The 11,252-nt window shown below is 34.5% G+C and overlaps 1 protein-coding gene across 2 annotated transcripts; it reads left to right on the top strand.

The window, feature by feature from the left end:
- The first annotated feature begins 1,431 nt into the window (after nt 1-1,431).
- LOC105187087 (glutamyl aminopeptidase) lies at nt 1,432-10,782 on the top strand. 2 transcript variants are annotated; one of them, XM_025303375.1, is made up of 12 exons: nt 1,432-1,493; nt 1,649-2,204; nt 3,492-3,938; nt 5,406-5,589; nt 7,144-7,306; nt 7,438-7,519; nt 7,832-8,175; nt 8,919-9,199; nt 9,512-9,702; nt 9,844-10,143; nt 10,231-10,312; nt 10,511-10,782. In XM_025303375.1, exons 2-12 carry the CDS (start codon nt 1,657-1,659, stop codon nt 10,628-10,630), a joined length of 2,742 nt encoding a protein of 913 aa, XP_025159160.1. In that variant the 5' UTR covers nt 1,432-1,493; nt 1,649-1,656; the 3' UTR covers nt 10,631-10,782. The 2 variants fall into 2 exon arrangements, with proteins under 2 accessions (XP_025159160.1, XP_025159161.1); XM_025303376.1 differs by having other exon boundaries at nt 7,883-8,175.
- Nucleotides 10,783-11,252: the final 470 nt, after the last annotated feature.

Raw genomic sequence — 11,252 nt, forward strand, 5'->3', positions numbered from 1 at the left:
ATATTATTTTTCTTTTCAAAAATCTCTCTTTGTGATTTAAATATAATAATAATTTGTTTAGGTTTAATTCAGCTTGTCACTTCGGATATAATTGTCAAATTAACTGTAGTTTTATTTTTCAGTTAATTTGCCATGAGGACAGTTCTTTCCGTGATATAAATACAAAATATTATGGCGTAGGTCGACCGCAAAGCACTTAATTATTTTATTGTTAGCGGGCATCTTGTCAGCTGCCATCTTGAACACAATTGATTTTTTACATCATATTGATCTCAAAAATGCAGATAAGTGACATAGCATTTTATAAATATAAATAACGTCCTTCCAAAACTATATTATGGCGGTAAAAAATCTTTAAACTCAAAATATTATTTAAGACCAAGTAAATGTAAAAGCACTGATTTATTTTACATACCTAGTTTATATTAGATATACAAATGAGTACGATGAGTGCATTAGACATACAAAAGAGATCGATCTCTATATTCAATCAGTTATAATTCTGTTATAAATTAAAATTTTTTCCTACTATTTTGGGATTTTGAAGTTTCAGTTTTAAGATTTTAAAGTATCAGTTTTACCCTTTCAAACGCCCCATAATTTTCCTCTACTCGCGAAATAAACTCAAAAAACAGTAATTTGCACCAAGTCTTCTCAGAAGAAGTATATTAAGCACTGTATTTTTTGTGCTCTGGTTAAAGAAAATTGCTACTGAAACCGCCAAAATGATTTATTTCGATTTAGGTGAATTTGCTGTGATCCAAAAAATTTATAAAATGGTTTCAAAGTGGGTTTCGAAGTGGCCATTTTGATGTTATTGATGCAGAACGTAGTGGAATGCCGAAAACTGTGAGACGCTCTGATACGATAATGTCCTAGTTGTTACAATTCAAACAAAACGACTTTCTTCACAAAATCGTAATCAGGGATGAAAAAGCATTTTGATATTATTGAGTGAAATCACAATCTTTTTACCGAAATAGAATTCGGCAGCTGCCCGAAAGATGAGAGAAGTTTGTTGAAAATAATATAGATTATTTCAAAAATAAACTATGTTTGTCGTTTTTGTCTTGTAAATAGACATTAAAATCATGCTGAACAAATATCATAAAAAGTTTATTCTCTTTAAAGTTTTTAAAACAATATTTCTCGTCAATCTTTGCGATGTTTTGTCAAAATTTACAAATTTGTTAAATTCAGTAAAATTTCCGAGGTAATAATATATGAAATGTGATATTTTCCATATTGTTTCATATCAGTTCAGGTTATCAATAATAACTAAATATGCTATTATCTGGCAAAATTCTTTGTATGTAATCAATCTAGCATCAAGGTGTTTTTCAAAACGTAACTTATTGTTGCGTGATTTTGTTTATATTTTTTGCGATTAGTAAACGAACCTCTATATCAGAAGCTGTATTTATGCTACGTACGGTAGTGAGCAACGAGCACCAGAAGTAGAAATATCAAATACAGAACATATATCTACATAGGTAAGAGATATTAAATTCCTTATATCCGTTGTATTAGTCTTCTTACATTAATATCAACATTAAGTAACAATATTATGGAACAATGACCTCATAAATGACCTCATAAAAACGTATCATTAACTAATATTCTGCAAAAAAATAAATTCCCCATTTAGGTACATATATGGCTTTGAGAAATATTTACATGGAATTCCTAATATTATTATTAAGTTACATTTCGATGTGCGCCGCTGTTCTGCCACACTACATTGCTACCGATCATGATCAATCTTTAGACATGGACCTGCAACATTGCTCGGATGTTCCCTCTTATAATGATTTACTGGTTTCTAACTCTCGGCCAATTCGATATAACATAAAAATCCTAATATATGCGCTAATAAATCCGACTTGGAACGTAGTTGATTGTTTAAGTAATATTACGATCATTATTGAAAATTCTATAAGAGTCATAAGTTTGCACGCCTATGAAATGGATATCAACAGTCAGATAAAGGTTGTAAATACCAACTCACTTGAAAGCTACAGATTAACTGGCTACCGTTATTGCAAACACTCGCAGATTTTGGATTTGCAGTTTGATAAAGTAATAATTCCTGGGACTTATAACTTGACAATTGGCTTTACTATTCGCCGTCCTTGGGACCGTTCTTGGAACGGTGTAGTTAAATACGAATACAAGAAAAGTGGAACAAATCTTGAGAAAGCAAGGTAAGAATTTACGAGAATCATACTGCTAACCATTGTGTGTAAACATTCTTTTCTGCTGGTACAAGTGTTATGCTGGTTATATGGTTTATATAGTTCATGTTTATCATTCGTAAAAATCAAAAGTAAAACCGATTAATTCAACGTTTTCTTGTAAAATATTTATCGACAAAGTATTTGTTCATAATCCCTATGTCGGTATATAAATCAATTAAAAATGATCATAACTGCGAAAACAAGCATTTACATAATTTACATTTGTATACCAGCCTTTTTTCAATATTGACATATATATAAATTAAATTTCGTACAATTTTGTGAGATCATATGCAGACAATATTAATATAATGAGTTATGTAGAGAATATCTCATAAGTCGATACAATGAATTCGTAACATGGGAACATATGGCAGATTAAGACAAATATAAAATTCCCATACTGTTTTGCAATATTCGCGATAATTATCGAGTTATGAATCATAAAAGTCTAATAAGTGATCGTGCGCCGAGATAATATTGGAAGAGTCGTTCGGGCTTAACGCGATCTAATCGATTCAGCTGGCGTGCGGCGAGATCTAGGAATGGCATCTCGCCGTTAAGATAAGACAAACAGCGCGGAGCATTGTCCTTCTCTTCATCACATACCGACAACAGTTGCTGAATCGATTGGACGCGCAATAATACGGGTATGCATATCTGTGTGCGTTCACTCGTCACATTTCTATAATTATTAATTCAACACTTATTGCGAATATCGCAAACCGGTATGAAGCTATATGTTTGTCTTAATTCGTTCTATATCCCCACGAATTTTTGTAGCGAGTTATGGAACATCTTGTATAATTCATATATGTGCATTATGTTTGTAATTCAAATAGCCAATAGAGACATACAGCTGATTGAAACAAAGAAAAGGATCAAATAGCATTTTGCAAAAATCTTTAAAATGGACGGAGTTATGCATGGAATAAATGGGATGAATTAGCGTGTGTCGCGGCGGTACTGGATGGCGCTCTCGGATGTTCGAATTTCTAGCGAACCACTTTGCTTAGCGATAGTTGCCGTCGCGTAACTAAGGGAAAAAAGTACGTCGACAGCTATTGTTAGACTAAATGGGTTGCACTACAAGCTCTAGCATTCGAGCGCGCTACTCTCTACCATCGCGACACATGCTAATATATCCGATTTTTCCTATGTATAATTTATCCATATATGTAGAAAACTCTTTTCCACATGTTGACGTTATAGAATGGTTAAATATTTTATATTTACAATATGTTCTAACGATAGGTTAATCATCACGCAACCTAACATGGCTCGGAGAGTGTTTCCATGTTGGGATGAGCCCGGATTAAAGGCAATTTTCAACATATCTGTACTATATCCTGAGAATTTTAAAGTTTTCTCGAATGAACCTGAAATATTCACTAAAAAGTTTCTCTCCAACGTTAACGAGACGTATTTTAATGATACGCCTCCGATATCTCCTTCCAACGTGTTCATTGCTCTGCTTGAAGACAACGATAATCGTACAAAGAGTGAAATATCTAAGAGTGACACCATTTGGCACATGTCGCAAAAGAAGATGCTACAATATGCAACGAATATAATTGTAGCTGCCGATTATTACTTGACATTCTTTACGGGATTAATCGGTGTATTGCCTAAGAGGAATCACATAGTGTTCCCCAATAATACAATAAATTCAATGGGAAGTTTTGGTCTTATAATATATAGGTATATATTACGTGTATGAATTAATTCGGTCCGTTTTTCTTCCAAAAAAGACTTTAGTATGAAAAAACATAAAAAAGCATATTGATCAAAGTATTTGCCATCGCTTGCTATTATTTTTTCCCATCTGTCTGGCAGTTGTTGCATTCCGTGACGGAAAAACGACTCGTCTTTCGAAGCGATCCATTCATTGAGCCATTTCTCTATTTCTTCATAATTGTTGAAATGCTGGTCCGAAAGCCCGTATACCATCGATCTGAACAAATGATAATCGGATGGAGCAATGTCTGGTGAATAGGGCGGGTCTGGTGATTACGGAAGTAAAACGTCCTAGCCCAGTGCTTCCAAGGTGGCCTTCAAAATCTTTCCAACATGGCCGAGCGTTATCGTGCTGGAAGATCAGTTTGTCGTGTCTCTTTGCATATTCCGACCGCTTATTCTTCAATGCGTTGTTTAAACGGATCGGTTGTTGTTGGTAAAGTTCGGCAGTGATGGTTTGGCTCTGTTTTAATAGTTCATGATACACTACACCCTTCTGGTTCCACCATATACAGAGCATTACTTTCTTGCCGTGAATATTCCGTTTTGGTATCGATGTGGATGGTTTTCCTGGGTCGCTAATGGATTTCCTTCGTTTGGCATTATCGAAATATATCCACTTCTCGTCTCCAGTCACAATACGATGCAAGAAACCTTTTCTTTTTTGTCTGGCAGGCAAGATTTCAGACATGGCTTTTCGCCTCTCGATGACTCTTTCTTTCAGTTCGTATGGCACCCATCTTCCTTCTTTGTTAATTTTTTTCATGGCTGCCAAACGCACAGAAATTGTTGACCGATCAATATTCAATAATTGCGCGAGCTCATATTGCGATTGACACTGATCTTCATCGATTAGCGCCTGCAATTCCTCGTTCTCGAACTTCTTCGGCTGACCTGAACGAGGTTTGTCATCGACATTGAAATTATCACTTTTGGAACGTCGAAACCATTCTCTGCATGATTTTCTGCATGGTGGGAACACTTTCACCATAAGCTTCTACGAGCATTCGATGAGCTTCAGCGACTGTTTTCTTCAAATGAAAATAAGAACTTCTCGGAGATGATGCTTTTTTTGCCTCGAATTTCGACATTTTCGAATCAGATAAACACGATGTTGTTGTTACAAACCCAAACGTTTATCAACTGAATATTATTGTCAGATATCAAAACTAAAAAATAAAGCCTTTAATAGACAGAGATTAGAAAATTACATAGTACAGCAATTGACCGCCAGATGGACCGAACTAATTCACATATCTAACAATAAAATAGATGTTACATTATTATCATGCAGTGTTTAATGGGTTTCGTTATTAGAACTTTTAAATTAACTTCATACGTTTATGTAATTTATGAAGGAGCTAAATTGTAGAAAAGCATACTGCCATTTCTACATGTCATCACCTGATTATGTTAATTCACAATTTACAGCGAAAAAGATGTTCTATATGATAAAGATATCGATTTCCCTGGCCGCAAGGCTCATATCGGTGAGGTCATTTCACACCAAATGGCACGTCAGCCGTTTACAGCAGTGGTTACTCAGTCTCGATGGGCCGACCTGTGGATAGGCGAATCACTATCGAAGTTTTACAGTCATTATATCATGAACCAGGTTAATATATATAACTATCAACATTACCAGAAGGCGAGAAATTTTTGGATTTAAAGGCAAATGATCGGTGTGGAAGACATTTTTTAATTTTTCTAATCGTTTTACAATCATCTGCAAACCTCATTGAATATGGAATACCGCTACTGCTAATGTGGAAAGAATTAATAGAATGACAAATATTTAATTTTGTAAGCATGACAGTTATAAGGGTTATCGTCACACATTTTATGTAATTTTTATATTTCAGCCATATAACATTTGCTTGAAACCTCATAACATAACTGTTATACATAACTGTTATACATAAGTTACGGTCTCGTTATATACAGTAACTGTCCTGTAGTATTTTAGTAACATGTTATATTTATTTTAGGCATACATGTGTATACAGGGTGTCCGGAATGTGATCATTAATATTTTGTGTACTGGTAGATTGGGTGTAGCCGAGAAGAAAAGTCATGTGCCATAATGTCAAATTGGCAATAATTATCGAGTTATTAATTGAAACATGTGAGCCAATGAGCGCGTAGAGAGCGCTGGGCGGCCGTCTCTTGTCGCTTGCGCTCGCTCGCTCGTCGTTCGCGTTCGCTCGCTTCTCGTCGCGCGCGCACGCCTCTTGTCGCTTACTGTTGCCTCCATAGATATAGATAATTCCCTGCCAATCCCACCAAACACACAGCAAAACCTTCCTGGCCGTCAATCCTGGCTTGGCCACCGTTTCCGCCGGCTCACCGCGATTCGACCACGACCGTTTTCGCTTGACGTTGTCGTAAGTGATCCACTTTTCATCACTAGTGATCAACCGCTTCAGAAATGGGTCGATTTTGTTGCGATACAACAGCGATTCGCGGATGGAAATTCGGTCCATGAGGTTTTTTTTCGTTAACTCGTGTGGCACCCATACATCGAGCTTCTTTTTGTATCCAGCCTTATTCAAATGGTTCCAAACGGTTTTTTGTGCAATCTTTAGCTCTTGGGCAATCGAAACAGTGCTTACATGACGGTCGGACTCGACAATGTCCATAATTTTATCGATATTTTCGACAATTGGCCTTCCAGTGCGTGGTGCATCTTTGACATCGAAATTACCGGAACGGAATCGACGAAACCAAAGTTGCGTGTAATTGGCTGTTACAGTATCAGGACCATAAACACTATTCACATTTTCAACCGCCTGGCTTGCGTTTCCGCCTTTATCGAAGAAAAACTGTAAAATATAGCGTATTTTCTCTTTGCTAGTGTCCATCTTTGACGCGCGCTCAAACAAAACTGAGTCAACTAATCACAAAACTGTCACAAAAGTTTTTTTAGTACGAAATCTCATCTTTCTAACGCCATCTAGTGGAACCCGATCGGACTTATACAACGCGAGATACAGATAACTAAAGCTATCTATTGGAAAAATAATGGATTTCTTTTTACTACACCTGATATAACCGTTATATTTATGTTTGCTGGAATATGGAGTACATTTGCGTTATGTTAATTTGTACAACAGCGTATATTTTAGTATCAGAAGTTTAGTATATTTTATATCAGAATGATTTATTTTAGATTTTCATCGGTTCACAATTAACAGATCTCTATGCAATTCAAATTCTTCAGTCAACATTTCAGTATGAAACTAATTGTCAGATGATAGCTCTTTCCGAATATAATGCACGAATTGCAGATGAGATCGATGTCTCCCTCTGTTCTCGTTGGTATTATAATAAAGGTTAGTGTTTAACTGGAGATTTTAAAAAAATATTCATTTATCTTTGGAAGAAAATACCATACAAATTATGAAACTTAGTCCTTACTCTATGTAAATTAATAAAATTGTTTCGTTTTAATGTACTGTTTTAGGTTTTGCTCTTTTACGCATGATAGAGCGTATGACCACATGGAATAAATTTCAATTAGCTGTCACAGAATATTTTGACAAATTGTAAGTAACACATTGTAGCATCATTATATATAACATTTCACTATAATTGCTTCTAAAAATAACTATATGTACGACAGAATTTATACTATTTCAAATCTATATGGTTTGTGTTAATTAATTAATCGGGCTTAAGAGGGGCATATTATTTATTACGTAGAATTTCGGTATATTTATGCACTTACGTTAAATGGTTCAACTGAACACGTGATTAAGTAAAAATGTGTTTTGTATTGTAAAATTTATAAATTATTAATGACATAAAACATACGTGCGCGCACACATATACGTAACGTTGAACTTTTTTCTTTATAGTAAGTTTCGTTCTACCACTCCTTCTAATCTTTGGATCACCTTACAACGTAGACTTGATGACAGTACGAATCAAATGGTTGGAATTAATGAAATTATGGATACGTGGTTAAGTCAGAGATACTATCCTGTTATAAATGTTTTTCACAATCGTCAAAATAATACAGTGATATTAAATATCACTGGTAGTGTCGACATGAGAAAATACACGTGGATAATACCGACAAGTTATACTTCATATAATCCTTTGTCTTACACGATCAGTGATGTTGTGATAACTACTGGAATTACAACTATTAAGCTGGAGCATAATATTGATTTTGTTATATTTAATAGAGAACAAAATGGTAAGTGTATATATAGGGTGATTCGAAACAATCAGTACTTAATATGCCATATTCTTGAGCAAATTCTAAGACTATTTTTCCTCTTGCAAAATATTATTCGATGCTTAGTTACTGAGTTATTAAGATAAATATTTCGTCTAGTGTCGGGTATGGAAAGCAGGCAGGGAGTAACCGTTGGGGCGCGTGCCGCCTAGGCGCTGACGTTGGTCACTCGGTGCGATGTGCTAATCGACGTATGTAATAACATTCATCCGTATTATTTTCAAAACTTAAAAATTTGAACAATCGTGGCAACCATAATAGCAAACGGTGCGATGTGCTAATCGACGTATGTAATAACATTCATCCGTATTATTTTCAAAACTTAAAAATTTGAACAACCGTGGCAACCGTAATAGCAAATATAATATTATAAATTAATAGGATATTAATTGTTCCGTCCTTGCTTGCCTTCTGTACCCGGCGCGTAATAGACGAACTGTTTATCTTAATAATTCAGTAACTAAGCATTGAATAACATTTTGCAACAGAAATAATAGTCTTAGAATTTTCTCAAGAATATGACATATTAAAGAGAACTGCTTGTTTCAAATCACCTTGTATACATACCAAGTAAGTTCGTTATACTGTCAGTTTAAAGCGTAAAACAATTTCGACATAATACATTTTTTATTTTATTTACAATAATTTTCCGTGAATACAAATATAAATTAACAATATAATGATTATTTAATTTACAACAGGATACTTTCGCGTGAATTATGATGAAAATAGTTGGAATCGAATTGCAAATGCTTTGCACTCTGATAATTGTAATCAAATAAATATCCTCAATCGCGCGCAATTGATTGATGATGCATATTATTTTATGACACAAGACTACATATCACCGCTTACATTTTGGAGAATTGCAAGTTATTTAAAGCACGATGTAAGTTACATAGCCTGGTATCCCATGTTTAATATTCTATCGTTTATGTGGCCTATTTGGAATAATCCGGCTACGGGAGTGAAACATATCAAGGTAGGCACGGTAAACCGAATTTCATCAGTTCATTAGTTAATTATGGGACACGTAGTCTGCAAATGTCATAAAAAAGTTTCATAATATTGAAGATGAATTATTCAGACCAATATATAGAAAATACTCTGTTCCTGATTATAAAAATGTACATATAAGTTGAGATATATGTCACGCATGTATCACGTAGTTATATATGTATATAAATATCTGTTCCCGATAAACAACGCGACGTACTAAAATTAAATTATAATGCTGTTATTTCAAACTGTTGTCATTTCGATATTCATGTGATATCAATATTCTTTAACGTAGGAAGAAGTGCGTCAAATATTGGACGGCTTACTTCAAAATTTGGAATACGAAGAAAGAAATTATGAGAACGATATGTATAAAACACTGAGATTATTAGGAACAAGATGGGCTTGCAAATTAGGGCATAGAAAGTGTCAAATAACTGCTACGACAAAATTGTCTGGCTATTTATTAGATCCTGATAAAAACAAGTAAATCTTTATATTCTATACAAATTTTAAACATATCTCTTTTTAAACATATCTCTTTATTACTTGTTCCGCCATATGTTTGATCGGTCACATGATACAAACTTAAACTTCGCTAATGGTTGATATTTTTCGCAAACATAGATTTTCACCATGGTGGAAAGATTGGGTATATTGTGCCGGTATGAGTTTGGCCAACGAAGCTATATCGCAGATGTTCTTTGAAAAATACAAAAACACAGCGGATATAGATATTTTGAAATACTTGTTTTGCTCGGATAATGCACAAATTATTATAAAGTATATGGAGGAAGTGTTTCTCGAACTTGGAAATGTACTATCGCATAAGAATTTAAATGAACTTTATCGAATTGTTATAAAGAAACACATAAGGAAAAATGATGTGCTGAAATACTTCATACAGCATTATTCGAGAATAATCTGGTGATCGTTTCTCTTATAAGTACTTGCAATGACTGATCGCGAAAAAGTTAACGTTTCTGTTAATAATTTTTTATTTCTACTTTCTAGGTGGCAAGACACTTTTGTTCAAAACGCAAAAGTGTTAGGTAACATGATAATGAATGTATATTTAAATGAAGATATCCGTGTGGTATGTATTTTTTCTGTTTACTTTGCTTCGCGTTTAATATTTTTAATTAATTCAAATTTCATTCTTAAACACCCAATATATATGATAATTTATTTTTCGTTAAAGTTAGAAATTATGGATAAATATGAAATTGAGAAATTATAGATAAAAATGAATTCTTACGAACTCTTACGAAGTTGTCAAAATGTCCTGTTCCAGATTGTAGAATTTGCAAATAAATCCAATTCACACAAAATAAATCTGGACGACATATATCGAATAGTAAGCGTTCAACGGAAAAGAATTCAAACAATGCAAAAAATAATTTACTCGTCATGAATAAGAAAAGCAGGACATATAATTTCTAAATGAACGAGTTTACAAAATATGATGGAATTCAAATAATTAAAGTGGCCAAACTGAGCGTTATTGCAAATTGGGCAGTTGATTGAGATGTCTGTGTCTAAAATTATGATGTTTGTTTTATATAGATGTATTTTTATGATATTTTATATCACATTATTCTTACATTTCCATGTTTCTATTGTTCATGTCTTTTATTTACATGTATTTGTACACATACATTGTACATTATATGATAATAATATACAGGATGTCTCAGAACTTTGGGACACGGGCTCCGTAGGACATAGAGCTAAGTGAGAGGAACAAAAAGTCCTCTACCATAATGTGAAAATCGTAATAGATTTTTAGTAATAACCGCGTAAAGTTTGGCGTTTTCCACGCCCATCGCGGCCTATAGACCGCTCCGCGGCAAGCTGTATGCATGGGGGCTGAGCGGTAACGCGGCTCGCGCTGACCGTCGCGCGGTGTCAAAGTGTCAAGTTGCCATCGCGACAGTCAGCGCGAGACGTGTCATCGTTCAGCCCCTACGCACACAGCTTGCCGCGGAGCGTCTATAGGCCACGTTGGGCGTGGAAAACGTGTAACTTTGCGCTGT

The sequence above is a fragment of the Harpegnathos saltator genome, unplaced genomic scaffold, assembly GCF_003227715.2.
Source record: "Harpegnathos saltator strain DR-91 unplaced genomic scaffold, Hsal_v8.6 scaffold54, whole genome shotgun sequence".
Taxonomy (NCBI): Eukaryota; Metazoa; Arthropoda; class Insecta; order Hymenoptera; family Formicidae; genus Harpegnathos; species Harpegnathos saltator.